The 27,494-nt window shown below is 38.3% G+C and overlaps 4 protein-coding genes and 2 pseudogenes across 5 annotated transcripts; 3 read left to right on the forward strand and 3 right to left on the reverse strand.

Moving 5' to 3' along the window:
- Positions 1-443: 443 nt before the first annotated feature.
- On the reverse strand, positions 444-3,031 carry LOC147941498 (uncharacterized). The gene is made up of 3 exons (XM_087458541.1): positions 2,087-3,031; positions 1,318-1,522; positions 444-1,039 (listed from the first exon to the last, which is right to left on the reverse strand). Exons 1-3 carry the CDS (start codon positions 3,029-3,031, stop codon positions 444-446), a joined length of 1,746 nt encoding a protein of 581 aa, XP_087314667.1.
- Positions 3,032-3,764: 733 nt separating this feature from the next.
- On the reverse strand, positions 3,765-6,650 carry LOC104701407 (uncharacterized). Its single transcript, XM_010417087.3, has 2 exons — positions 5,899-6,650; positions 3,765-5,728 (listed from the first exon to the last, which is right to left on the reverse strand). The coding sequence occupies exon 2, from the start codon at positions 5,615-5,617 to the stop codon at positions 4,772-4,774; it is 846 nt and encodes a 281-aa protein (XP_010415389.2). The 5' UTR covers positions 5,618-5,728; positions 5,899-6,650; the 3' UTR covers positions 3,765-4,771.
- Positions 6,651-8,888: 2,238 nt separating this feature from the next.
- LOC104704720 (putative two-component response regulator ARR21) lies at positions 8,889-11,909 on the forward strand. Its single transcript, XM_010420757.2, has 8 exons — positions 8,889-9,071; positions 9,318-9,497; positions 9,597-10,055; positions 10,191-10,267; positions 10,519-11,133; positions 11,231-11,344; positions 11,458-11,508; positions 11,616-11,909. Exons 1-8 carry the CDS (start codon positions 8,945-8,947, stop codon positions 11,667-11,669), a joined length of 1,677 nt encoding a protein of 558 aa, XP_010419059.1. The 5' UTR covers positions 8,889-8,944; the 3' UTR covers positions 11,670-11,909.
- An 82-nt stretch (positions 11,910-11,991) lies between these two features.
- On the reverse strand, positions 11,992-17,301 carry LOC147941499 (uncharacterized; annotated as a pseudogene).
- A 2,723-nt stretch (positions 17,302-20,024) lies between these two features.
- On the forward strand, positions 20,025-25,918 carry LOC147941500 (uncharacterized). The gene is made up of 13 exons (XM_087458956.1): positions 20,025-20,684; positions 20,934-21,384; positions 21,473-22,091; positions 22,230-22,270; positions 22,396-22,464; positions 22,715-22,815; positions 22,924-23,002; positions 23,135-23,233; positions 23,701-23,766; positions 23,866-23,915; positions 24,013-24,094; positions 24,571-24,665; positions 25,439-25,918. Exons 1-13 carry the CDS (start codon positions 20,293-20,295, stop codon positions 25,566-25,568), a joined length of 2,274 nt encoding a protein of 757 aa, XP_087315082.1. The 5' UTR covers positions 20,025-20,292; the 3' UTR covers positions 25,569-25,918.
- On the forward strand, positions 25,593-27,398 carry LOC104704721 (agamous-like MADS-box protein AGL103 pseudogene; annotated as a pseudogene). The gene is made up of 2 exons (XR_015561995.1): positions 25,593-25,740; positions 26,353-27,398. The product of XR_015561995.1 is annotated as an agamous-like MADS-box protein AGL103 pseudogene (transcript).
- Positions 27,399-27,494: the final 96 nt, after the last annotated feature.

A 27,494-nucleotide genomic window follows, 5' to 3' on the forward strand; every position in this document is an offset into this window, starting at 1 on the left:
ACTTCCAAGAGCCATCAACGAAACAACGATAGCCTGAAAAGAACATGGAAAGGGAAGTGTTTTGCCCCCGTAAACGAGAGTCTGCAACCGTTGGCTGGACAGTTGAAACCACAGCTTCACCCTCCTCCTGAGCCTGCTGCCAGGACAAAGCCTCACCTTCAGCTACCCGAACGACCTCCTCTGGCCGCTCCGTGATATTTTCAAAAACCTTTGCATTACGCGCTTTCCATAAATACCACAAAATCCACGGGGAAGCCGACACATGGGATCTCGGGCTTTTGGGATCCAAGAAATGATCCATATTAGCATAAACAGACTCCACCGGAAAACAATGTGATCCTACCGGTACCTGAGATAAAGCCCACACCTGACGCGCTGGTGGACAAAGAAACAGAACATGATTAACTGTTTCCTCCTCCGCACCACAACGTGAACAGCCCAAATCACACGCGATACCACGCCGCCGCAAGTTTCGTGAAACCGGAATACACCCAGACAATGCTTGCCACATAAAGTGGTGGAGTTTTTGGTGGGCAACGAACCTTCCAAACACTAGCTAGGAGAGAGGTTATCTCTGGCCCGTCACCAAGCGCCTTAAAAGGCCCGGAGATCGTCATACGTGCCGCATGATAACCAGATTTAACCATATACCTCCCATTCTTCGTAAAATGCCAACCAAGAGAATCCTCCTTTGGACAACTACCTAAAGGTAAAGCTCCTATCAACGCAATATCAACTGGATCAAAGTGCTCAGAAAGGACATCCATCCGCCACGAATTTGTTTGACAATCAATTAAGTGTGAAATTTTAAGAGAAGGGTCCTTAAACGGGCCTTTACTGAGAGCTGGTCTCGGGGATTGAGCTGGTATCCAGGGGTCAGTCCATATAGAAATGGACTCTCCTGATCCAACCCTTTTAAGAAGTCCTTTATGTACCAGAGAGCGAGCTAAAACAATACTCCTCCACCCGTAAGAAGAAGAGTAAGAACGAATCGGTTCCATGGGATCCGAATTCCTATAATACCTACCTTTAAAAAACCCTGGCAAACAAAGAATCAAGATAATCAATTAGCCTCCATAGTTGTTTTGCCAACAAAGCCGAATTAAAATCATCAACATTCTGAAATCCTAATCCGCCCAGTTGTTTGCTACAACATAGTTTCTCCCAAGCTAACCAATGCATACCACCAATCCTACCATCCGGACTCCACCAAATATTCGCCACAACACTGGTGAGTTTGGATGTAATTGTCTTTGGTAGCCGAAAACAACACATCACAAACGTCGGGACCGCAGTAGTGATAGATTTGATCATCACCTCCTTTTCCCCCTTTAGAAAGCAGTTTCGCCGACCAACCAGTCGTACGTCCCTGCAGTCTTTCCCGGACAAACGAAAAGACCTTCGTTTTAGACCCTCCTAAACTCTCAAGCAACCCTAGGTAGGAGCCCATGCCACCCAGATTTGTTATGCCAAGAATCCCTTGGATCTCCAGTTTTGTATCTTCCGCAACCTTATGACCAAACTAAATAGAAGATTTTGCAAAATTTATTTGCTGACCCGAGGCAGCCTCATATTTCCGTAAAATACTCAAAATGACCTCACATTTTTCTTTGGCGACCTTACAAAAGAATAGACTATCATCCGCAAATAAAAGATGTGTGATTGGCGGGCATTGATTCGCCACCTTGACGGATTAGTCCGTAAACCGTGGAACATTTCCTGAGCAATCAGAATGTTATCTGAAATGAGACGGCCAGAAACAAAAGCCGATTGAGTTTCCGAAATAAGCCCTGATAAAATCTTCTTAAGCCGTTGACACATGATCTTAGAAATAATTTTATACCCCACATTACACAAACTAATTGGGCGCAGCTCCGTCATTCGGGTTGGCTTTGCCACCTTCGGAATGAGACAAATGTGCGTAGTATTTAAGCCTCTATCAAACAGTCCCTCCTCGAAAAAACCATTAACCAGCGAGACAAGGTCTCCTTTAACAACCTGCCACGCCTTTTGGTAAAACAAAGCGGTCATCCCGTCCGGGCCAGGAGCCTTATCCGGATGCATCATAAATAGAGCCTGCGCGTACCTCTGTCTCTATAACCGGGGCCGTTAACTGCGTATTGACCTCATCTGTAATAACTGTGCGTACCTCACATAAGACCTCATCAAAATTTGTCGGGTGCAATGTTGTAAGCAAATCGGCAAAGTATGACACTGCAGTATTGCAGATATCAACATCCTCCATAGACCAAACCTCGTTCTTATCAAAAAGACATGTAATCCGATTGCAGGCCCGTCGCTGCTTAGTCAGGGCATGAAAATACTTAGAGTTCTGATCCCCCACCCGCATCCATCTATTACGACTCTTCAAATACCAATATACCTCTTCATCTCTATAGGCTTCCCACAATCGGGCATTTAAATCGGAGATTACCGAAAGTGGAGTTGTGTCATCGGCCTGAGCCACGGCCAGCTGGATCTTTAGAGCCTCAATTGTATCTCGACCAAAAGGAACTTGTTCTTTATGCCATCGAGAAATAGCCCGTCGACAATTTACAATTTTATCTAAAAAAGTGGGTGAACTCTGAGTGTGTCCCCCATCCCAACCCGCCGAGATCGCCTCCATCAGACCGTCCTTCCCAATCCACCGGCGGTCAAACAAAAAGCTTCGTTTTCCCCGCGGCCTTTTTGCCCTTATATTAATCACAATGGGCTTGTGATCAGAGGCAATCATAGGTAAATATTCTAGAACCGTATCAGGAAATAATTCATGCCAATCCTCATTACCAAGAGCCCTATCCAACCGACAACGAATAGGTTTTTTATCCCGCCAAGACAAACAATCTCCAAGATAGGGAAATTCCAAAAAACCACAATCTTGAATCATCCCATTAAAAGAAAGAAACGAAGAGGCATGACGAAGCTTGCCTCCTCTTTTTTCATGGTTACTAGTTAGCTCATTGAAATCACCTACAGCAAACCAAGGTGATGACCGAGACACACCAATCCGCAGTAACCGCTCCCACACCATGTCACGGTTCTTCGATACAGGATCACCATAAACGAACGTTAAATAAATGATCCGTCCTTTATAAACCGCTTCAATATCAATTAATCGATTAGACTTGAATAAAATAAAGACATTAAAATCTTCCTGATTATAAAAAAGTGTCAAACCGCCACTACAACCAATAGGGTCAATTGTGGTTAAATTTTTGTACCCAAAATGCCCTACATAATTTTCCAAAACAATAGGAGGTTGTTTTGTTTCCATCAAGAATAAAAAATCAGACCGATATTTATGCCATAAATCCCGAAGATTACCAATGGTTGCCTTATTATTCAGGCGTTGACAGTTCCAAATAATAATATTCATAAATAAAAATCCAATTTTTGTGGTAAAAACCACATAAGTCTACCCGCCCCGTCCCAAACCACGGACGAGTAAACAGATTTAAGGACTCAGAAAAAACCACAAATCCGGCCCAAAACTGAGAGTAACCAAGAAAAACCGAGGACTGTAAAAAAAACCAAAACCCACAACACCAACTTGGTCCAAATATTGTGAGTCCACTATACCAAAAGTCAAACGGTAGCCTGAAAACCTGCTGTAAAAGTCTGCAAAAATGTAACACCACCCAAGATACGAATAATCCCGTGTCATAACAAGACATAACAACCCAAAGACAAGGACCAAGTAACCACATGAACTAAACCGATGCTGAAACAAAACCTGTGGCCAACAAGAATAAACCGCAGAATAATAAAGAGGAAGCCAGCAAGGTTTTATTAATGTCCTTATAAAAAGGTTACAACCGTAAGAAAACAAACCAAACCTAAAATACCCACACAAGGGAATCAACAGCAAGAAACAAAAGCAGACCAATGGAGCACCCATTGTGGTGTTATTCAATACAAGAGAATGAAAAAACACTAAAAAAAACCAACAAGGACCAGAACAAAGTCTTATTACAGAATAAACTCCAGAAACGAGTGAGATGAACCGAAACCACCTCCCCTTGCCAGCTCGTACAGACGCTTAACATCAACTACCCAAATTAGTTGGAGGCTTCCCTCCTTGGTTGGGACCTGCGTTCCCTTGCATTCCCACTCCCGTAGTTGAGACCGAGGTACCAAACTTCTTGCGCGGCGAGGCTAAGGTGTACAGATTCCGTTTTTTAGTGCTTGCACCAGGTAAGATCCCTTTGTTCTTGACCAACTTAGACCGAGATGGTAGAACCCCATCCTTGGCTGCGAATCTCTGCACAATATCCGTAGTGTCACCCTCCACAGCAACAGAACCAGCTTCCCCTTGCAAATCTTGAACTTGGGAAGCGCCTGAACCACAATCCTTGGTTACAAAAGTCACCTCCTCTTCAGCTAAGGAGGAGTTTTCCTCAGAGGATAACTCAGGTACGATCCCGTGCTCCTCCAAAATAGGGGCCATACCCCCTAACTCTCGTGTATCAGGAAGAGGAAACTCCTGATCCAGCAGATCACTCAAAGCAGCAGAGAAGAGATCCTCCTGCTGGTCCTGAACCATGACCCCACGAGTGGTGACATTCTGGTTTTCAGAAGCAGGAAAAAGATTCTTACACACCCGTTTGTCCTCACCAGATAAAGAAAGAACCTCTGTAGTCGAAGGAAGGGCACCCTGAACCATAGACTGAGCAAGTGGAGCGACAATCTCCTCCGTAGCAGAACCCAAGAAAGCATCAAGCATCGTTTGCTCTGTAACTGAAAGATGAATCCCCACGTCCCCATCAGTACCCTAAGATGGACCAACTCCCGCACCAGCAACCGGGACAGTAGAACCAGCCATCGAAACCTGTTGTGCGACCTGTTCCTTAGGGTGAAATTCCCTACGTCCCCTTTTTGATTTGTGCCCAAACCCCTGTTTGTGACGATAAATGTCAGCCTGAACACCTCCTGCACCCTGTCCACTTCCTGCAGCAGAGCCCTGAGGAGGAGCCCCCGACCGAGCCCCACGCGCACCTGAACCAGGACCAGGATTAGAACCACTAGCAACTGCTCCCTTATAGCTTTGAAGCTTATCCTCGGGACGAGGATCAGGTCCACTAGCCTGTAGTTGTTTCCCAGTATTACCAAACAAAAGGCAACGGGATACATCATGGCACAAACTAGAGCACCGTCGACAATAACCATATAACCTCTCATACCTCAGAGTCACCGACGTTTCTTCACCACTATGAAACTCGACAGAAGCTTCAAACACCAATGGTTTAAAACCATCAAACAAGACCTGAACCCGACCATTATCAATATCAACCTCCACAACCTCCCCCAAGTCAGAACCAATGCTACGGAAAGTCTCATCAGCCCAAAAATGAAGCGGCACTCCCATAATACGCACCCAAAATTTAATGAGGTAAGGATACCTGTGATCCACCACTGGCTCCCACCTAACCAGGGAAAGCATCCAATGATCAAAATGATGAGGTTCCATTTTCAAAACCTCCAGGATATCTTCTTCTTGATCAAAATCAAACTGAAAACGCCCCATTCCCAGATCCGCACCCACGACCCTCTCTTCAATCTTCCAAATTTTTGGCAACATGAACAGCAGAGCCTTCATGTCCTGCATCGCAGGATTCATACAACGACCAATGAGGGTCTTAGCATACCCTTCGATTAGCGCAGAGTTATCGAACCGTGGAACCTTGATCTTGAGCTTACCACCAGACCCCGACAACTTCTCAGAAGACACCTGAGAAGCCAATAAACCGCTTTGAGCCATAATATCCAAGGGAAGCAAAGGATAAAGACAGAGAGAATCGAAAATCCTAAAGCCCCGAGACCACTTAGTGTTAGACCAGAAAAGTTTGAGAAAAGGAACAAGAATACACAAAGAAGTGTGTGTGAGAACCAAATACGAACCTTGAAACCCTTTTATAACCAGTTCCGAACATCTCAATCGTATCGACCCTTAAAACGACGATCACGAAAGTAATCCGCAATTACCCGAACGATGATTTCGTGATTGACCATCTGAACTCGAGCTCCAATCGTAACCAGATAAAGGAAACTTGTAACACCAAAGAATCCCCCAGCAACTCAGCCCCAACCTCCGTAATCACAGCCGAAAACCTCCATATCAATCGAAACAAATCCGATAGGGACAAACCGTAATCAACACCGGAAGAAATCCAAACGAAAGATCCGCGTTCAAAGATTCGCTCCCCTTCTTTCCCTCTCCATCGGAACACCAAGAAAATCCCATCGAAATTCCAAGATCCCCAACACGGGGAAACTCAGATTCGTTACCGAGAAACCGAAATCAGGGGAATCCTGAAAGGATAAACCAGAGAGAACCAACCAGAATCTCAAGGTGAGATTCGCCATTACTAGTCCTTACCGCAATCGGAGACCAAATCAGAACCCTAACATTGCATCGAGAGAGAGAGATATTTCTCGAGAGCGTTTTAAGTTTTTTTTAGAAAACACTTTAATTTTTCCATAATCAAAAATTTCTTCTAATAACAGACCACTTTAGATTCCCATTAATTCAATTGGCAAAATCATTAATAGCAATTTAAAAGAAAATCAATCGTCTTGCATGCAACCGTACCTTTCTGTAACATACATATTAATTGGATTCTCTTCACTTATTTTATTGTACTAGTTTCCTTAACTGACATTTTTCCAAATCACCTTTCACACTAAACAGACGACTTTTTTTTTTGACAAGCAGACGTTAAAAAAAAGCAGCTGATTAGATTTGACTTTTGAATTTTGATTACAAAGGAAATGTAACAGACATCACTAAAAAATAACTAAGAATCAGTTACAAAATTTTCACACTTTATATTATATATAAAAAAGAGTTTTGAGAATAAAAAGATAGCAGTGATTTTATACATTGTACATACAATAAATTCTAACAAGAAACTAGTTATATGATCTTTATAATAATATCATTTCAAAACCTGTTTTCAACAAATACTGCCATTATGTTAAAATATGAAAAAGTTAAACTATTAAATATTACTTCCTCCATTTCATAATATAAGATGTTTTAGAGGAGATTTTTATTTTATAATATATGATGTTTTCAAATTTTATGCAATTTTTAGATTAATTTAATATTTTATATTATGCAGTATTGTTTCTGATTGGTTGAACATTTTAAAAGTAAACTCTTATTAATCAGCTTGCTTTTAGTTAAAACATCCTATCTTTTGAGACAGAGGGAGTATAATTGAAAATATTATATTATGGATATGCGTATTTGATAACTATAATTCCCACTTTCGAACAAAAAATATTGTTTTAGAAATTTAATTGTTATGTTAAAACTAAACTAATAATTTGAATGTAGAAAAATGCTAAAATGTAACAGATGCATTACCGATCTTTTATATTTTAAAGTTTGACTTGGTATACTATCGACGAAATATCGTTTATACTAAATAAATAACTATTTACAAATAACACAACATAAATTAAAGTGTCCCAAATGTGACAAAAGTTCAGATATGATGTTGTCGTTTTTATTAATCATAATGATTGAAATTATTTAATAATATTTAAGTATAGTCAACGTTTTTAACACGCGTAATCTTCATATTATATGATAAATTTTAAATATCCAATATATATATATATATATTACATAATATTTTCATATATATAATTTTATTATTTGCTAAGTTAGTAATAGAAAATATAAAGTAAGGGTCATAATTTTTTATCAAATAAGTAAATATTAAAATGCAAATGTAATCTTTTAGTAAAATAATTAAACTTATTTGATGTGTGCACCCCCTAATTCAATGTAATAAGTAATTGAGATCATGTTTTGTATTCGACATTCACTGACAGTAACATTTTTATGGATTCTTATTTTTGATTAAAAATGTGAAGTTAAAAACCTTCCAACAGTTTAGAATTAACTTCGATACCGAGAATTTTGTATCTAGACTTAATCTTTAATTGATCTTAAATAGTTTTTGACAAACATAACCAATCTCTGTTTAAAAACACAATATAGGATACAAAAATAGCAAATACATATAGTTATGAAAAAATAGTTTAGTGATTGTAAAATTTATTTCGAGATTAGTGGATTAGGTTCAAGTCATTCTGATGTGATTTTAATCATAGTTAGTCATAATACACAGCTAAATTGTAAAAATATCTGACTGTTCCAAGAAACATAGAGACTAATTTGGGTTTTGGTGTGAGATTGGGCAACAAAGTACCCCAAATCTTAATTGTGAATGCCAAATGCTATTTTTTATACAAAACAGAAACTTCGAATAAAATTGTGTACTCTTCTACATTATGTAGTAAAATAAGTTTTTGGTTACACAGTTTTCAACTACATCAATTTTTCATTGGCTTAACTTTATACAAATCAAAGTTCATATTGAACTCATAATAAAATTTTATACTTCATTTTGGAATTTATACATACAATATTCTAATATCCTCCCTTTATAGCACAAATCCAACAAAGATGTACGAAATCTATATGAAAATCAATCCTAAAAAAGAAACAAAAGATCTGGAGAAATATTTAAAATTCAGAATACATTTTTATAAAAAAAAAATTGTATCTATAATAAATTTATTGGTTAATAGCATTAATTTTTTCTTACTTAGCCTAGATTTTTTACATTAATTAGCACACGGTAATATTTTGTTGTATCTATCTTTTCTATTTTTTCTCAACTTTTCTTAATTTTCAATATTATTATTAAAATAGTAAATAAAATTAAGTTTTGATTTATCATATATTATTATTATTTATTTCTAAAAACAATACTTTTATATACACCAGTATACTTTTGCCAAATGTTGCATTTTTGTGTCTACTTTACACGCCTTTATATATTGAGCTTTGTGTAACCTAAATAGTTCATACAGACTTGATAGAAAAGAAAAAAAAAAAAAAAAAAGGAGAAAAACAAGGATTAGTAGAATGACTTTTGCTGAATCTCTCCCCAACAAAAGCTCTGACTTGAGAATCAACGTTCTGGTTGTGGACGATGATCCTTTTTCCTGTGGTGCTATTTCACAAATGCTTGTACAGTACTCAAGATACAGAGGTGAGATTCTTATTATATATCATATATGATATGTTTAGTGAGTTTTTGTTTGTAGTTTTATTTAGATTTTTCTTTCTACTACATTTTAGCATGATATACATATTTTTCGAGAAACAACTAGAATGATTTTTTTCTTTTCTTGTTAAACAAATCATCCAGATTCGAATTCCAATTACATGCACACATCTAAAAATTTTGAAATTATATTTTAGCTTATGAAATTTTATTTTGGTTAAATGATTTAAGATCCATCGGTTATAGAGATCACAGTTATAGCTGAAGAAGACCCGACGAAAGCATTGGCTATTCTAAAACATCAACGAAACAATATCGATCTCATAATCACAGATTATAACATGCTTAGCATGAACGGTCTACAACTCAAAAGACGAATCACTGAGGAAATTGGAAATTTACCTGTCATTGGTATATATATTTTTCTTTACAACTTCAATCAAAGAATAATATTTTTTTCGTTCTACTTTGTAAGATATATTTAACCTTACATTTCTTTGAAAATAAAAGTTGTGTCAGCGGACGCCAACAAGGAGCAGGAGAGTTTATCTTGTGGAGCGATGGGGTTCCTTCCAAAACCCATACATGCAACTGACCTACCAAAGATTTACCAACTTGCTTTAACCTACAAGAGGAACGGTAAGTCAACATTAGGGACTGAGCCCAACCACAAGGCCAATGACACAGGTGTTAGTGTCCCCCAGCAAATCAAGATGCTTCCTGAACAAGCTAATGTCTTGAAGACCAGGAAGAAGTACTCATCTAAAGCTGATTCAAGATCCTTGAACAGTACAAACGGAAGTTGTCTAATTAGTACCGATGGTTCAAGAAAAAATCGGAAAAGAAAACCTAACGGTGGTAGTGAGGATGGTGCGTCTCCGTCGCAGCCCTCCAAGAAGCCTAAGGTTTCGTGGACGGATGGTCTCAACGACCTATTCCTACAAGCTATCCAACATATCGGTCTTGATAGTAAGTGTTTTGATTTTTTCTATAAACTTTTGATGATACATCATGATGCACTATTTATTTTGTTACAGTTTAGTTTATGTTATCTATATACACATGCTAACTAATCTTTTATTTTTGTTTACTAATCTTCCAAAGAGGCTGTGCCAAAAAAGATCTTAGCGTTCATGAACGTATCGTACTTGACTAGAGAGAACGTTGCCAGCCATTTACAGGTTTGATATCTCTTTTCAAAAATGTTATAAAATATGGAAAATGTCTAATATATTCACTCGAATCAAACAAAAACTTTACCTCTCTAATTAAGCCCAAAATCTACAAGTTTTGAGTTTATTTGCCGATTAGAACCTATCCTTAGTCAACAGTAAGATCTCGTTACCACTGTTTAACGAAGGTTTAAAACTATAAGATTGTGTATCATTCTGTACTTTTAGTTAACTTAAAATCGTTTGCTACGGTACCGCAGAAATATCGGATATTCTTGAGGAAAGTGGCGGAGCTGTACTTCAACCAATACACACCCTCTACTTCTTGGTACGACACAAGTCTTAACAATAGATCATTCTATTCCAAACCCGGACAAGGCTTTGGACAGTCGAGACTTTTGTCCACCACACGTGAGCCACCCGTCCGTTTCAACCAGATGCCTTACAACTACATGAACCGGTCATCTACATACGAGACGCACCATGTTGGATCTGGATCAAACTTGACGCTGCCCATCCAAAGCAACCTCAGTCTCGCCAACCAACCATCTCAAAACGAGGAAAGAAGAAGCTTTTTTGAACCACCTGTGATGGCGAACAAAATCGGCCAAACATCTCAAGTTCATGGGTTTGGACAACTTGGACCGTCAGCTATTAATAATTTCAAAAATAACATGATGAGTAGCTTTGGAAGTTTTACTCCAAATCAACCAGGACTTGTCCACTTCTCGTATGGGATGCAATCGTTCTTAAACAATAACCCTGAGCCAAATCTTGAACTTCCTCAACTGGAAGATCTCAGCGTACACAGTGATTTCCACAAGACTGATGAGCTTCCTTACAATATCAGCAACATTCAATTCGATCACAACAAGGTATTACGAAATCGAATTTGAACATGTTGAAAATCATATGGTGAATACAAATAGTATAGCTTACTGGTCACTTATATATGATTTCGTTGTGAATTAGGGTAATTATAATGGAGAAATCGCCAACACTTTTGCTGCTCCTGCGACGAATCACACTTTTGCCGCTCTGGAGATGAATCCTCCAAGTTCCAACACGAACCCTAATCAGAATCAGGTACCTCTAATTATATCATTCTAATTAAACTATTTCCATGTAACTATGATCATACTTAATATAAACGAACTGATTGTTTAATTCTGTTCTACAACATGGACTCGACTTATTAGGAACACGATGCTAATCCAGATATTAGCGATTGGTTGTTTTCGGATCTGCAGGTAAACAAAATAACTTCGACAAAAATTAAAAGACACTATTTGTATATTATTTGAAGTTTATGAGTCTTAGAAACTTTTTTTTTTGGTTAATAATTTTTTTTATATAGGATTTGGTTGATGAAGACTTCATGAACTCTCTGTTCAACAATGACATGAATTGAAAAGTGTTCTCCAAGCAGATGTTTTCAAAGCGAGGTGAGGAAACAAAACCGGCCATAACTGTCTAGTAGGTTTCTAAACAAATATATTTGTTATAAAAAAAATAGTAGAAGTAATACATGTAATATAGGCGTGCGCGTGTTGGAATTTTATGTCTTTTCAACAAGCTAGAGTTAGATATTAAGAATTTTAGCAAAAAATGTAATATAATTACTATATATTTATATTCGCGTTATAGATAATTGTCATGTGTTTGTGATACATACGATTACATGTTCTTTTTTCTTTTTGGTCAAAAGACAAAAGCTTCATTAAAATAAAAACTCATACAGGAAGGGGAACAACCCCTTTTGCCAAAGCATCGGCTTGTTGATTGTACGATCGAGTGATAAATCTAAAAGAACAGGAATTGAAAGAGAGAGATAGCGACAGCCGACAAGATATCATCAACAATCCCATGAAGCTCCTTATGAGGGATCTTCATATTAATAGCTTTGACTAGGGTTTGCGAGTCAGAAGCAAAAAGAACATCTCTGGAATTCGATGCGATTGCAACTCTTACCGCCGTAAGAGTTTCCTTGGCTTCGGACACCAGCGGAGATGCAGCCACTGGTAATGATGCAGAGCCCTCGAAGACAGTCTCGCCCTGTTGGTTTTTGCAGATCCATCCCAACCCTGCTTGGCCATCTTCCTTCCACGAAGCATCAATACAACAGATTAAGCAGTTCGGAGGGGATTGGGGGAATTGAAACGAAAGAGATCTTGATGGGGGGCTTGCATGTTGGAGTTGAGCTTCCTGCCATTCTCGAGCTCGAATTATGGTTGTGTGTAGAGCTTCTATGGCGGAGTTGTGTTTTTTGTTAAATATCAGTTGATTCCGGGAGGTCAATAAGATCCAGAGGATCCAAGGGGATAGGGGACCAGATCCCACTCCAGATGGAGGTAAGCAGAGTAGCTTATTAGTTATTTCCAGGCCCGCTCTAACCGAGTCGATCTCTTCCACCATTAACTTTTCATGGAAAGGTGTTAGCTCCCAGATGTACCGTGCAAAGGGGCACTTGAAGAAGATATGCAGAACTGTTTCATCGGCATCACAATAGGGCACTTTAGAGAATCGTTGACACAGCGAGTTGCAAGGTTTTATCTTTGGTAAGCACTTAACTGACCAAATCTGTTTACGCCAATTGAAAGAATCCAGGTTCACAGAGGGGGGGGGGTCAATGTCCTTGTCGTCGTCCTCTTTCACAGCTTCAAAGTATCCAGATTTTGTCGAATATACACCCTTATTCGAGGGTAGCCACGCCCATACATCCGGTGCATTCATCAAACTTGGGTTCAGATTAGTAATTCGGTCTTCATAGGTTGGCAAGATCTTACGAATAAGTTCTTTATTCCACTCTTTTGAATCTGGCAGGAGAAGGTCCGCTACCACTAAGTGTTGAGCTGCTTCAGTGGGAGGTCCCACAGGAGCTAGTGGGGATTCCAACGACAACCACAGGGTCCTCCACACTGGAGTTGATTCTCCTGAGCCTATCAGCTTACCAAGGTGGGGTTTAAGCAAATCCCTACCCATACAGATACTCCTCCATCCGTGTGATGCTGAATTTGGGACCATACAATCGAGTAGGTTGGTGTCTTTGCAGTATTTACCTAAGAAAACTTTGGCGAAGAGAGTGGAAGGCTTAGTGAGTAATCACCAACACAGCTTAGCTAGAAGGGCTTTATTAAAAGCTTTGATGTCTCTGAAGCCCAGACCTCCGGAGTTGTAAGGTCTTGTCATTTTTCTCCAAGCTATCCAACTCATTTTCTTTTTTCCCGGGTTAGTGTCCCACCAAAAGCGGGTGAGAGCTGACTGAATTCTTTTGCAGAGGGAGTTTGGCAAATTGAAGCAGGACATGGTGTACGTGGGCATTGCCGCCAGTACAGCTTTGAGCAGGGTGAGTTTACCAGCAGTGGATAGGAATTGTGAAGACCAGCTCGCTGCTCTCTGTTTGATACGATCAACAATGGCGGTGAAAAGATCTTTCTTTCTTCTGCCAAAAAGCTTAGGGAGACCAAGGTATTTACCTTTTCCACCTTCTCGTTGAATCAGTAGATCCCTCTTAACTCTATCTCGAATTTCTTGTGGTGTTTTCCTTGAAAAAGTGATTGACGATTTAGATTGGTTGATCATCTGCCCCGAGGCATTCTCATACTTTTTCAGGATAGACATCAAAGTTCTGCAGCTTTGTTAGTCTGATCGGCAGAAGAACATAGTGTCATCCGCAAAAAAGGAGGTGATTTATCTTGGGGCTTCCTTTAGCTAACCTAAGACCTGGTAGGTTTCCTTGACGATGTGCTTTAGTACATAGTCCAGATAAAACCCCACTAAATATAATGAATAGATAGGGAGATAGAGGGTCGCCTTGTCTAATGCCACATTTAGGGATAACTAGACCTTTTGCTTGTCCATTGAGTAGAAAGGAGTAGGTGACTGTAGTGACACATTGCATAATCCAAGTGCCTAGGGTTCTATCGAAACCCAATCTCTCTAATGCTGCTTTAATGAAGTCTCATTCAAGTCGGTCGTAAGCCTTGCTCATGTCAGTTTTAACTGCCATAAAACATCGTTTTTTTGCTTCAGAAGCTTTAAGGTAGTGCAGAGCTTCATGAGTAATGAGAATATTGTCTGATATCGCTCTTTGTGGGACAAAAGTAGATTGGTTTTGGGATATGCATGCATCTAGAAGATGTTGTAGTCTCTTGGCAAGTAGCTTAGATATGATCTTGTAGTATACTGAGCAGAGTGCTATTGGCCTCTAATCTGAAACCTTTTGTGGTACAGTAATCTTCGGGATTAATCTCACATGTGTATGGTTTATTTTTGCAGATAGAGCCCCATTAATGAAGAAAGTTTGAATCACAGCAACAGCCTCATCAGCTAGAGTCTCCCAGTTTGTTTGAAAAAAGCTCGCGGAAAAGCCATCGGGTCTAGGAGCTTTGTCCGGGTGAATCGAGAAACAAGCCTCCTTGATCTCCACAGGTGAAGGTATGGCAGTCAGAGCATTATTCATTTCTGGTGTGATGCATGGGCTCAAGGCTTCCTCAACCACCCTTCTTCTATCTCGTTCTTGAGAGGTAAAGATATCTTGAAAGTATGTGGATATTACCTTAAGGATATCTTTCTCCTCATAGACTGGAGAGCCTGTGGGAGTTTCTATAACCGAAATGGTGTTGAGTGAAAATAACCGGAGTTTTTGTCTCCTAGGGCAAGCCACAGCTAACGGCTTCTTTGTTTCCAAAACTCCTCCTCTTGCTTGTAAGCTCTCTGCAGATTTTGATTGATTGTATCTATGAAGAGCTTTGGCTGGAGTCATCAGTACTCATAGCCTCCTCTAGTTGTTCTCTGAGAGATGATATTTCCTTTTGGCTGTTCTGCAGCTGAGTTCTGCTCCAAGTAATGATAGCTAATCGACAGAAGTGCAGTCGTTTCTCCACTGATGCATCTGGATTAGATAACCACGCTTCCTTAACTAGTTTAGTAATTTCAGGTTTTTCTTTCAACCGTCTATCATATCTGAATAAGCCTTGTCTTTTTTCTTTTCAGGGTTGAAAGAAGTAACCAGGGGACGGTGATCATAGCCCTCGAAGCGTAGATACTCACTTCGGCCGGAAGGATAAGCAAGTATCCAATCACTATTTGCCATCGCACGGTCCAGTCTGCATCGGACAACATAGTTGTTCCTTTTTCCTCTCCATGACAGAAAATTTCCACAATGTTTTAAGTCGTATAAGTCACACGAGGACATTAGGTGTCTCAAATCAGAAAAGGAGCCTTCAGGTCTAGGTGGCCCACCAACTTTCTCCTCACTGCTAATGATGTCATTGAAGTCTCCGGTAAGAAACCATGGGCCAGATCTTGAAGCCGCAATGTCCTGGAGACTATTCCACACTTGGATTCTTTTGGATCGGTCTGGTTCTCCATATAAAAAGGTTGAGAAGAAGCTTCTGCCCTTTGACTTAATTTTTGTGTCGATGTAATGATGGTTTGCAGATATGATTTCGACTTCTAGATTTGGTTTCCAGAAGAGGGCCAAACCCCCTGAAGCAGGAGAGGACGGTGGCACCAGGTGGTGAGACGGGTTATCAATCCATTGGAGGGATTTGAGAACTGTTTCAGATGGATTCTTTGTCTCCATGAGGAATAAGATGTCAGGATAGATCTTGCGACGAATCTCCTTTAGGCGCTGGATTGTCATGGGATTCCCCATCCCACATCAATTCCAGCTCACCATCCTTAAGGAGGAGGTGATGGATTCTGAAAATCCATCTTCGTCTTCTTCACTGCTGGAACCAAGGATATCTTTGGGGGACCTGAGGAGGTAGGAGTTTGGGTTTGGCCTGGTGGGGGCACTTTTCCTCACTGATCACTCTGAACTGGTAAGTGAGTTCTTGATGAACTTGGTCCAGCTTGAGTGGAATTCTGTTTCTTTGATCCTCTGGATGTAGAGCTTTTCTTTGGTGATCCCTGGATTAAATTTCGTTTTTGGCTCTTTGCACCAGTTAGCTTAGCAGGAGGTTTAGAGGAGGTTTTGCTGGAGGTTTTGCTAAGTGGGGGTCTGCCTCTCCCTCTTTTCGAGGTCATGGTCGCAGCTTGAGACGGATTTTCACTTTGGACTCCTTCATCATCAAGTAGTATCACCAAGTTCTCAGAGCATTCAATATCACCAGGCAAGGACTGACATGAAGGAACAAGGATCTTTTTAGCTGCTTGTATAATCTGGTTAGCTGTTTCCTCTGTTAAGTTTCTTGTCTCTCCCTGATTAACACGAAGCCGTCTAGCTGCACTTTCCGTAGGATCCGCACAGGATATATATTGCACTGTAACTTCCCGTAATTCGGTTAAGACCTGATCTTTTGTAGGGATAATAGGAGGAGGAATTAGGGTTGTATCTTTGGAGGAAGCGCCCTCTAGCAGTGGAAGGGGTAGCTGTGAAACTAACTAAAGGATATGCAGTTGTACGCGGTGTATTGGAAGCTGGAATTTCAGCATCGCGCTCTAGAGGAGGGCGTCGTGGTCTGGAGGCGCCCCTCCTCTCGTGAATATGGGTGTTGCCGGTAAGAGTCTCTGCTCTGGGAACTTCTTTGATATGGATGTGATCTTCCTGAATATCTTCTGGGGGTCTCTACCCTCCTACTGACATCACTACGATTTGACATGCCATAATTTTTGCTATTTGCAGGTTGTAGTCGATGAGTGTGGAGGTTTTGAGCAGGTGAGGAATGATGTCTTGATACAGAGTGTTCAGAGAGCTCTATTGGGGGTCGAAATTTATTTTCTGGTGTATAGTAGTTCTTGCGCACACCCTGAGGTGGAGGGGGTAAGGATGGCTTTTCTAAAGCAGGAGTGTCTTTATCCAGGTTCAGCCCCGGGCAGGATTTCATGTCGTGAGTGAGTCTTTGGCAGTGAGTACAATGATTTTTCAGGTTTTTATACTCCAAAAAGACTACAGCTTCACTTCCATCAGAGAATTCGACGATGGTTTCTTTCACCAGAGGCCGAAGGCCATCCACTTGAAGGCGAATCTTGGCTGATGAATTAGTAATTTCTGTATCTTCAATCTCTCCGAGTTCTTCACCTATAGTTTGGAGCATAGCTGGTTGCCAATAGTGTTTCAGGAGGCCTTGAAGCTCAATCCAGAAAGGGATCTTGGACGGTAAGGTTTCAGAAATCACAGGTTCCCATTTTTGAAGAATGACCATCCACTGGTCAAAGTGATAAGATCTGTTATCGAGGACTTTCTGCATATCCTCTTCGTAGTCAAACCTAAATTGGAAAACTCCGCGTCATAGGTCTGAACCCACTGCTTTTCCTTTCAGTGTCCAGCGGTTTGCTAAGTCGGATATGATACGATTACATGTTCTAAATATGAAATATTACAACGATTTTAAACGTGATAGATATCTTATTATATAAACCTTAGTTTTGAAAGTTAGCAATTCATATAGTCACAACATGTGTCAAGTATATCGACTATATTTTGACATGTGTGAAAAGAAATTTTATTTAATAATTATTAGGAATATTAAAAAAACCTAAAAATATAAGGATTAGAATTAATATTTTTTAAAAGTATATAAAACCAAAAGTAATCTATTATATCACTAATTCTAATAGGAAAGTTTTATATTAAATTACTAATTTTAATAAGAAAATATATGCAATTAATAAGGAAAATATGTGCAATTAATAAGGAAAATATTTGCAATTTTATTGTAATTATTATTTATAATAATCATATAGTAAAAAGAAATTTATACAGAAAAGTGATTAAAGTATAAGAAGATATAATGTGTTAAAATTAGTGATGCTAAAAAAAAAGTGTTAAAATTAAACAATGAGAAAACTGCATATAACCCTGAGCCACATGCCAATGCAACTACACAGCCAAATCTTGAACTTCCTCAACTGGAGAATCTCAACGTACACAATGATCTCGGCAAGACTAATGAGCTTTCTTACAACATCAGCAACTTTCAATTCGATCACAACAAGGTATATATATGTCTTCATCACCCCATTTTTTCAATGATCTATGTACATAAACATGAAGTGCTTGGTGTGATATTGTATGTTTGAAAATTGGTATGCGCATGCAGCAGCAACAAAGACAAAAGGCTTCCAACAAATTTGAGCTCCCATCATTTTTTCGGCTGAACTGAATCAGTTATTATCTCTTGAAGACGACGGTGATTGTACCTTTGTGAACGTAAATGAGGTATTTCACATACAGGCCCGGCTCAAGAATATTGAAGTCCCTGAGCTCAAAACAAGAAAATAGACCTTTTTCCTGTGTTTTTATGGGAACAAAAAATTTCGGACCCTATTTTTTTCCAAAAAAAGACAAAAAAAATGACTAAACCATGTGCATTTGCACCCCTGGCACATGTATAGAGTCGGGGCTGTTCACATATTAAGAGATGTTAGCTATATATGATTTCGTAGAAATATATGTAATATATATTTCTAAACAAATATATATTTCTAAACAAATATATATGTTATAAAATATATTTCTAACATATTAATATAAAATATAAAATTTATGTAATATATGTAATATATATTTCTAAACAAATATATATGTTATTAAAAAAATCGTAGAAGTAATACATGATATATATTTCTAATGCGTGTTAACATATTATGTCTTTTAAGCAAGCTAGGGTTAGATATTAAGAACTTATCAATATGTAATGTAATATATGCAATATATATTTCTAAACAAATATATATGTTATAAAAAAATCGTAGAAGTAATACATGTAATATATTTCTAAGGCGTGTTGGAATATTATATCTTTTCAGCAAGCTACGGTTGTATATTAAGAACTTTTCAATATGTTGTAATAATACTTTAGCAAAAAAATGGAATAAAAATACTACATATTTCTATTCGCGTTATAGATAATTGTCATGTGTTTGTGCTACATAGGATTACATGTTCTTAAGATGAAATATTACAATGATTTTAAACGGGATAGATATCTTATTATATAAACCTTAGTTTTGAGTAATTCATATAATCGCGACATGTATGAAGTATATTGATTATATTTTCTTGAAGTAGATGACTGAATTCATTAACTGACACATTCAGGAAAAGATTTCGGTAGGTGAAATATCATAAGAGAATTATTCTATAGAAGCAAAACCTCGAGTTTCTTATTCTTCTCCAACAACGATGAAGTAAACTTGCCAGAAATTTTATTTTCGGAGAGAACAACTTGACGCAAATCTGTCTGGTGTAGGAGAAATTGAGGAACCTTCTCCAAGTTGCAAGAACGTAGTACAATAACACTCAACTGAAATTTTGGTTTATAAGAACTTTCAAACACCACTTGAAGTAAGTTGGATTTTGGATAAATTTTAAAAACCTTAAGCTCTAAGAGGTTGGTGAGCAAACCAAATGAATTTAGTAATTTAATCTAAAACTTTCCTACTAGAATTAGTGATATAATAGATTATTTTTGATTTTATATACTTTCAACAATATTAATTATAATCCTTTTATTTTTAAGATTTTTTAATTTCTTATAATTATTATATAAATTTTATATTTATATATATCAAAATATATTGATATACTTAATACATGTCGCGATTATATGAATTACTAATTTTGAAAACTAAAATTTATATAATAAAATATTATAAATTCATTATACAGTAATCTCTCCAAATAGGATTTCAAAAAGTACTGTACAAACTGCTCTACCACTTGTATTTTTTTTTCTCCATATATTTATTTTGAAAATATATTTGGCCAATTCCATAAATTTATATATCACTTAGGCGTTATCGAAAAACCATTTTTATTTTCTTTTTAAACAACTTGACAGAAAAAATAAATAAAACAAAGAAAATGAAAGAAAAAATGAGAATTTTTTTTTTGAAAAAAAAATTGTAAGAACAACAAAAACAGAAAATTAGGGATTCAAAAAGAAGCAAAAACAAAAGATAAAGCTTAAAAAAAAAAAAAAAAAAAGGGTTTCCAAAAATTGTTGACTCCCCTTTAGTCTTCAAAAAATCCCAGATTTCAAACTGAATATCTCTGAGCTTTATCAGATTTGATCAAATTGGAAATGGAGAATCCACCAGCAGATAAGCTGTTGAAGAAGATACGAGAGCTAGAAGAAAGCCAAGAGGATCTAAAACGAGAGATGTCTAAGCTCAAAGTCTCAGCTGAGATCAAGCGTCGTTCGCATTCTTCTTCTCCTAAACGTCCTTCGAGGCGCAACACTGGAGACGGAACTCCCTTATGGAGAAATACTGGCGCCGCATCGTTCCGTCACGCTTCTCCGTTACGCAAGGAGAGTCACACGAAAGCCCCAGCTTCTTCTTCTGGTGGTTGCGGCGAGGGAGGAGGAGGAGGACCATCGGCAGGCAAGTTCAACGATAAACAGTATTTGAATATTTTGCAGTCTATGGCTCAAGCTGTTCATGTCTTCGATCTTAATGGCCAAATTATCTTTTGGTGAGTAGGTGGTTTTTTTTTTTTTTTTTGTGGAATCGAGATTGAGTTTTCAATTGCTAGGATTGTGAATTGGATTCATATAGTTTCAGGAGCTTTGAGTTTGATTATTTAGAATTGATAGATTTGAGATTAGTGTAGACTCTAGTTACCTGATATGTTGTTCAGATTCAGAATTTTGATAGATAAGAGAGTGTTGGTATCGTTTTTAGTATAGTTTCTCAAATTCGTGTTGGTATGGTTTGTTTTTAGGAACTCGATGGCGGAAAAGCTATATGGCTTCTCAGCTGCAGAAGCACTAGGGAAGGACTCGATTAATATACTTGTAGATGGTCAGGACGCTGCTGTTGCGCAAAATATATTTCAGCGTTGCAGTAGTGGAGAGAGTTGGACTGGAGAGTTTCCTGTCAAGAACAAATCAGGAGAGAGATTTTCTGTTGTGACTACGATTTCTCCTTTCTATGATGATGATGGTTCTCTTATCGGGATCATATGTATCACGAACGATTCGGCACTTTTTCAACGACCGAAAGTTCCTCCAGCTAAAACAAGGTGGCAAGAAGGGGAGACGAGCTTTACCCGGGGGACCAATGGTGTTGCGTCTAGGTTTGGTCTTGACTCCAAAGATGCTGTTGTATCGAAACTTGGCCTTGATTCTCAGCAGCCTATACAAGTCGCTATAGCATCTAAGATTTCAGATTTGGTTAGTGCAGCTCTAGGTTTTGCAAATTCTTCACCTTTTTCTTCTTCTACCCCGTTGCATCTTTTGACTACTCTAGTGTAACTTTCAGGCATCCAAGGTGGGCAACAAGGTCAAGTCAAAAATGCGAGCAGGTGATAATTATAACGCTGCACACCGCGAGGGTGGGGATGTGGACAGTCATCAGTCTGATCAGGGTTTCTTCGATGCTGCTGAGGATGCAGCTACAAGTGGCCCTAGCACACCTAGAGGGAATTTGATCCAACCCCCTTTTGGTGTGTTCTTATGTAACGAAGAGAAGTCTTCTTCGAAACCCTCCAGAGATTCCAGTGATGAAAATGTTGGAAACTCTGTTGTCCCTAAGACACTTACCTCAAAAACTGAAGAATGGATGGTAAAGAAAGGGTTCTCATGGCCATGGAAAGGGAATCAACAGGAAGATTTGGAAAGAAGGCGTGCTCATTCTGTGTGGCCGTGGGTGCAGAATGTACAACCACACGAAGAAGCTCATCATAGTAAGTCTGAAAGCAAGACATGTGAAAGTAATAAGCCTGCCAATAACGAGGCTGTGGGTTCTATTAGTGTGAACAGCGCTAGCAGCTGTGGAAGTACCAGCAGCGGTGTTATGAACAAGGTTGATACGGATAGCGACTGTTTGGACTATGAAATCTTATGGGAGGATTTGACAATTGGAGAACAAATCGGGCAAGGTGATGTACTCATTTGACAAAGATGATCTCTATTGTGAAAGACATATCAATCCTTCAAGACATCATACATATTTTTGTGGATTTCTTCTTTCTGGTCTGCTAACGTGCTCGTTATAATTTCCTTCTTTATACATACAGGTTCATGTGGAACTGTCTATCATGGTCTGTGGTTTGGATCTGTACGTTCTTGTCATCTGTTGACGTTGTAGAAATATGCATCATTGATTTTCACAAGCCTCCATGAAATATTCACTAAACTTTTAAAAAAAAAGTAAATTACTGAGAGTTGCTAATGTCAATGCAGGATGTGGCTGTAAAGGTGTTTTCCAAACAAGAATATTCTGAAGAGATCATTACATCTTTTAGACAAGAGGTATTATTATTTCCTCTCGCTTTTTTAAAGCATGTTTGGTAAAAGACCATTAAGATTTTACTTGGTTTAAGCGAGTAATACCTGCCTTCTGTCTTTCATATTTACATACACCAAAATCGTTCCCAAACTACCACAGTTTTTCTGTACGAATTTTTCTTCCAAAATTGCGTCTTCCCGGAAAAATTATATCATTTCAGAGATTATTAGCCTATGTAATCTTTCTTATGCTGGACTTATTTTTATCTTGAAGGTATCGTTGATGAAAAGACTTAGACATCCAAACGTTCTGCTGTTTATGGGAGCTGTGGCATCACCTCAGCGTCTTTGTATAGTGACAGAGTTTCTTCCACGGTCTGACCCCTTCTCTTTAGCGAATATTACATATCACTACGGATTTTGGACGCCGGGGCCAAAACACTGACTCACTCTAGATTCTAAATCTTTCGAAATTATTTGCAGTGGAAGTCTCTTTCGTTTGCTGCCGAGGAACAAGTCAAAACTGGATTTGAGGCGACGTATCCATATGGCCGCAGACATTGTAAGTATTATACACATGATTTTCCAGTTGTCTCCACGGTTTTCTAAGTATAGGCTGCTCTATTTTTGGTTCTTTATTGCATTTGCCTTGCATATCTTTCTTTTTCGCTCTTTGATTGTGTCTTTCCCACAGGCTCGTGGCATGAATTATCTTCACCACTGTAGTCCACCCATCATTCACCGTGACCTGAAGTCGTCAAACCTACTGGTTGATCGAAACTGGACCGTGAAGGTATTGTTTCCATTATTGAAGTCATATAGTTTCCCTTAATAGGGGCAATCAGTAACTTTATACTTATACCTATAGTACTTCTGATGGAGCTAAAAACAAGAAAAACAAAATACTGTCCACTCCCACCAGGTTTAGCAGGTGACATGAGTTTGGTGGGTGAACTGGATTTGAATGTCCCCAATTAAAACAAATTGTTTGATTAATTTTCTTCGTGAGATGAGTTGATATAGTAGTCTAGGTCAATAATTAGGGTTGATAATTCCCCTGTGTCAGAAGTCAGAACTTGAGTTGTATCTTGTATGTAAACAGTCGTCTGATAAATAGACTTTAAAGTAAAATGTAAAATCATACAACTATACTCTGAAATGAAGCTTTTGATAATGCTTCGCCTTTGTGAATAAACCAGAAAATAGGTTTAGGGTAAAAAGCGTGTTTGTCATAGTTAACTTAACGCGCAGCTCTAACAGGTTGCTGACTTTGGTCTTTCTCGCATCAAGCATGAGACGTATCTCACTACAAACGGAAGGGGAACGGTACTTTTCATAGGCTCTTACTGAACTGATTCCCATTTTATTCTTTCTATGAAATCAATTTCTCACAATGAATTTCATTGTTTTTTATCTGTTCTGCAGCCGCAATGGATGGCACCAGAAGTTCTTCGGAATGAGGCTGCTGATGAAAAGTATAATCTCTTTTTCCTTGCTTGATTAACTTCCTTTGCTTGTTGTTTGATCTAGCTTTCAACTCTAACGATGCTCTTCCTACTCTGTAAATGGCAGGTCCGATGTTTATAGCTTTGGAGTAGTACTATGGGAGCTTGTAACAGAGAAGATCCCATGGGAAAATCTAAATGCTATGCAGGTATAGTTTCCACTTGAAGGAAATATGTCAACATCGTCTCCGAATGAAAATTAGATTAGGGAAATCCAAAACTTAGCCATATCGTACTCAGAAGATATACAAGGCCATATTAGTAAGAAGAATTTTAACGTCACAAAATACTACAGCTAAATTGGTTTCTAATATGCATTTAGTTTCCATCAACCATAGAAAGAAAGATGTACATAGTTTAAGTAAGTTGACTACCCATTTTGGCTATTTTAGTACCAATGGAAAACAGTAGAGTAAATTATCTTACTATAGTAAAACTACCTATAAAATGTGCAAGTTAAGTGAGTTGATGATATTTCTGGTCAACTCAAAGGTTGTTTTGCAACATGCTAAACATGAGTTCTGCTGAAGAAAGCTTGCTTTTTACTGTCTCCTCTTTGTTCTTGTATATATTACACTCCCACAGTAAAACAAATATGAAGAGAAGTCTATTGAGAAACTTGCAGGTGATTGGAGCAGTGGGGTTCATGAACCAGAGGCTGGAAGTTCCAAAGGACGTTGACCCTCAGTGGATTTCTTTAATGGAAAGCTGCTGGCATAGGTACAACTAATATGTTTTAACATTATGAATACCTTGCTAGACACAAGTAGCCTCACTTATGCTTCGGTCTTCAATAGTGGTTGCATATAGGAGGCACCAAATCCTGGTATTCATAAAAACAAAAAATCTGTAATATGTCACGCTCTGCTTTTCTGCAGTAACTGAACTAAACCTCATTTTTGCATCATGAATGAACATAGAAATTAGGAAAACTACGAATGTAGGAATGTTGCAAACCCTTGAATTTGGAATTAATCGAGTTTGGATTCTTATTAGGTAAAAGTAAAACTTTGGAATAATTGATTACTGTTTAGGAATTCTTGAGTAAACAAAAGTTTGATAAGATATTTACTCCGCAGTTCGATCCTTCGAATTCCATGGGTCTCAAACACATATAGTGATGTAGTTAGCCTGTTCAAGGCTTTATTAGCGAGTGTAAAGACTTCAAGGTTTATGCTTTTTTGTGTTGAAATTTTCCAGATTTTTATGGCCCCATAGGAAGGCTATAGTTTGGTACAATGATTGGTGTGAGTCTTGGTGTCATTTTAGATCTTGTATAGTTTTTCATTCAACCGACACCACTGTAGGCAGTTAGTTGGTGACTAAAAGTTGTAGATCTGAACATTGATCATCAAGAAATAGTGATTCGCTTTTACAGATTTACCCAAACTGTTAGCTGATACACGCTACTAAAGTCATTCACAGTTGCGTTTGATAAATATGTTATAGAGTAAATGTAGCAGCAGCTTATGTGAGTTGAGATATCTGTGCAGTGAACCGCAGTGTAGACCGTCGTTCCAAGAATTGATGGACAAACTAAGAGAGCTTCAAAGGAAGTACGCTATACAGTTCCAAGCAGCTCGTGCTGCATCAGTAGACAACTCTTTGCTCAAGGAAAAATAAACTGGAAGAACAGAGAATCTGAATATGCATTTCGCATTCAAGGCAAGAGAAAAGAAGAAGCTTATGGTACAAAAGAAGAAGTTTGGTGGAAGTTGCAATGAAGAGAAGCAGCTGAAGAAAGACTTTGATATTCAATTCTTTATATGGAAGTTCAATTCGAAATCAGTCATGTGTTTGCGATGAGAGCCACAGAGGGTATACATATATATAATCGTGCCTATCTATTTATGTAATTCATGTTGAGAGGCAGACCCAGTTCTTAAGAATAGTCTGTACAGGTGACAAAACGAGTAAAAAACAAGATTTGTAAGCCTAATTTTTAGTAAATAGTGTCACATTTATTTGGATCATGCATCGCTATTGTTAGAAAGTTTGGAGTAGGTTTGGTTTATAAGACCGTCTCAAAATGTGTTACTCTATTTTTTCCTCTAAAATAGAGTATTTTTTTCCTCTAATGTATTACTTTATTTTAGAATTGAAAATAGAGTTAGTGTAAAAAATATAGGTGAAAATAGAGTTGCTTTATATAGAGCAATCCAATCATTTTCTCTATTTTAAAGTAAAATATAAAGTAGAGTTAGAACAAATGTTACTCTATAATAGAGTTTTGACTTTAAAATAGAGTGTGGTTGGAGATGAACCAGATGTCAGATTCGATAAACGCGCGTGTGGTTACGAACACATCATCATGGTTTTTTTTTTTGTTTTTCTAATCTTAACTTTGGGCCTACATATTGGGCCGAGGCTTTATTAATATGATCTATATATGTTGTTATATCCAAAGTCTTAAAGAAAGGAAACAACGAAAACCTAATTCTTGTAATTCTGCTAATTCTTCTCATCAGTCATCAACACCACCGATTACCGAACAAGATGAAGACGATGAAAACAAGGAAACCTAATTCTGCTAATTCTTCTTCTTCTTCTTCTACAATCTTAAGACAAGCTACTTTGTTTAAGAAAGCTCGCGAGCTTTCTGTGCTCTGTGCAATCGAACTCTGCGTGATCTGTTACGGAGCCGATGGAACGCTTAAGACATATCCAGAAGAGAGGGAGAAGGTCGAAGCCATCGCTCTAAGGTACGCTGCATTGAGCAAGACGAAACGACGCAAAAAAAGCGTCGATCTTAACGAGTTTCTCGCAAAATCCAACAAGAAGAAACTGGTGAGACCGAGACGTGTATCCAAGTTTCCAGTTTGGGACCCTAGGTTTGATAATTACTCGGGTGAGCAAGTCACCGGAGTGGTTCAGTCCTTGGAACGTAACGTAACCAGATTACAAGATAGGTTTCGTGCTCTCGTTGAAGTTCAGGAACAGAGGAAGATGAATCAAGGAGCGAGTAGTAGTAGTACTAGGAATACGATCAATCAATATCTGCTTCCACAACAACCAAACAACCAGTTTTCCATGTTTCTGCTTAACCATGAGAATGGGAATGTCTCGCAAATCCCATTAGGTTTGATGAACCAAGGGCAATCTCTGCCGATGATTCCGCCTGTACTACTGGGAAACGACAACTCGGGCTCACTTGAAGCTTTTGGTCATCCTCTTTATGATCTCTCACAACCCCTCTTTTCTTGATTTGATTTTGATTAGTGCAAATTATCTAGTGTCTAATATGATTTTTTTTTTGGATTATGTCTGTCTGTCTAGTGTGTTGTAATTATGATTTTTTTTGTTGGATTATGTCTGTCTGTCTAGTGTGTTGTAATATGATTCATTATTTGTTTGGTGACTTGCTGCAATCTGTACTCTCTCTACTGCAGTCTATACTTGTAAAGCCTTACTGGCTTATTTTTAATCAATCGATTTAATCTAATCTCGAGCTAATTCATCTTGTTTCTAGTTACCTGCAACTATATATGAGTCCTTTGAATCATCACTTTTGACCGATCGGAGACGCACACAATTATCACTGATCCAAGT

This window comes from Camelina sativa, chromosome 7 (genome assembly GCF_030686135.1).
Source record: "Camelina sativa cultivar CO46 ecotype springtype chromosome 7, ASM3068613v1".
NCBI classification, from domain to species: Eukaryota; Viridiplantae; Streptophyta; class Magnoliopsida; order Brassicales; family Brassicaceae; genus Camelina; species Camelina sativa.

What these genes read in the sequence shown, in the direction of transcription:
- LOC104701407 (XM_010417087.3), bottom strand. Translation starts at nt 5,617, where the DNA reads ATGAATCCTGCGATGCAGGACATGAAGGCTCTGCTGTTCATGTTGCCA.
- LOC104704720 (XM_010420757.2), top strand. Translation starts at nt 8,945, where the DNA reads ATGACTTTTGCTGAATCTCTCCCCAACAAAAGCTCTGACTTGAGAATC. An exon ending in CCAACATATCGGTCTTGATA is followed by an intron (nt 10,056 to 10,190) that starts GTAAGTGTTTTG and finishes AATCTTCCAAAG; the next exon opens with AGGCTGTGCCAAAAAAGATC. An exon ending in ACGTTGCCAGCCATTTACAG is followed by an intron (nt 10,268 to 10,518) that starts GTTTGATATCTC and finishes ACGGTACCGCAG; the next exon opens with AAATATCGGATATTCTTGAG.
- LOC147941500 (XM_087458956.1), top strand. Translation starts at nt 20,293, where the DNA reads ATGGAGAATCCACCAGCAGATAAGCTGTTGAAGAAGATACGAGAGCTA. An exon ending in CATCTAAGATTTCAGATTTG is followed by an intron (nt 21,385 to 21,472) that starts GTTAGTGCAGCT and finishes TGTAACTTTCAG; the next exon opens with GCATCCAAGGTGGGCAACAA. An exon ending in TTACATCTTTTAGACAAGAG is followed by an intron (nt 22,465 to 22,714) that starts GTATTATTATTT and finishes TTTATCTTGAAG; the next exon opens with GTATCGTTGATGAAAAGACT.
- LOC147941498 (XM_087458541.1), bottom strand. Translation starts at nt 3,031, where the DNA reads ATGGTGTGGGAGCGGTTACTGCGGATTGGTGTGTCTCGGTCATCACCT. An exon ending in CCCCGGTTATAGAGACAGAG is followed by an intron (nt 1,523 to 2,086) that starts GTACGCGCAGGC and finishes TCTTCTATTTAG; the next exon opens with TTTGGTCATAAGGTTGCGGA. An exon ending in TTCTAAAGGGGGAAAAGGAG is followed by an intron (nt 1,040 to 1,317) that starts GTGATGATCAAA and finishes TTTGTTTGCCAG; the next exon opens with GGTTTTTTAAAGGTAGGTAT.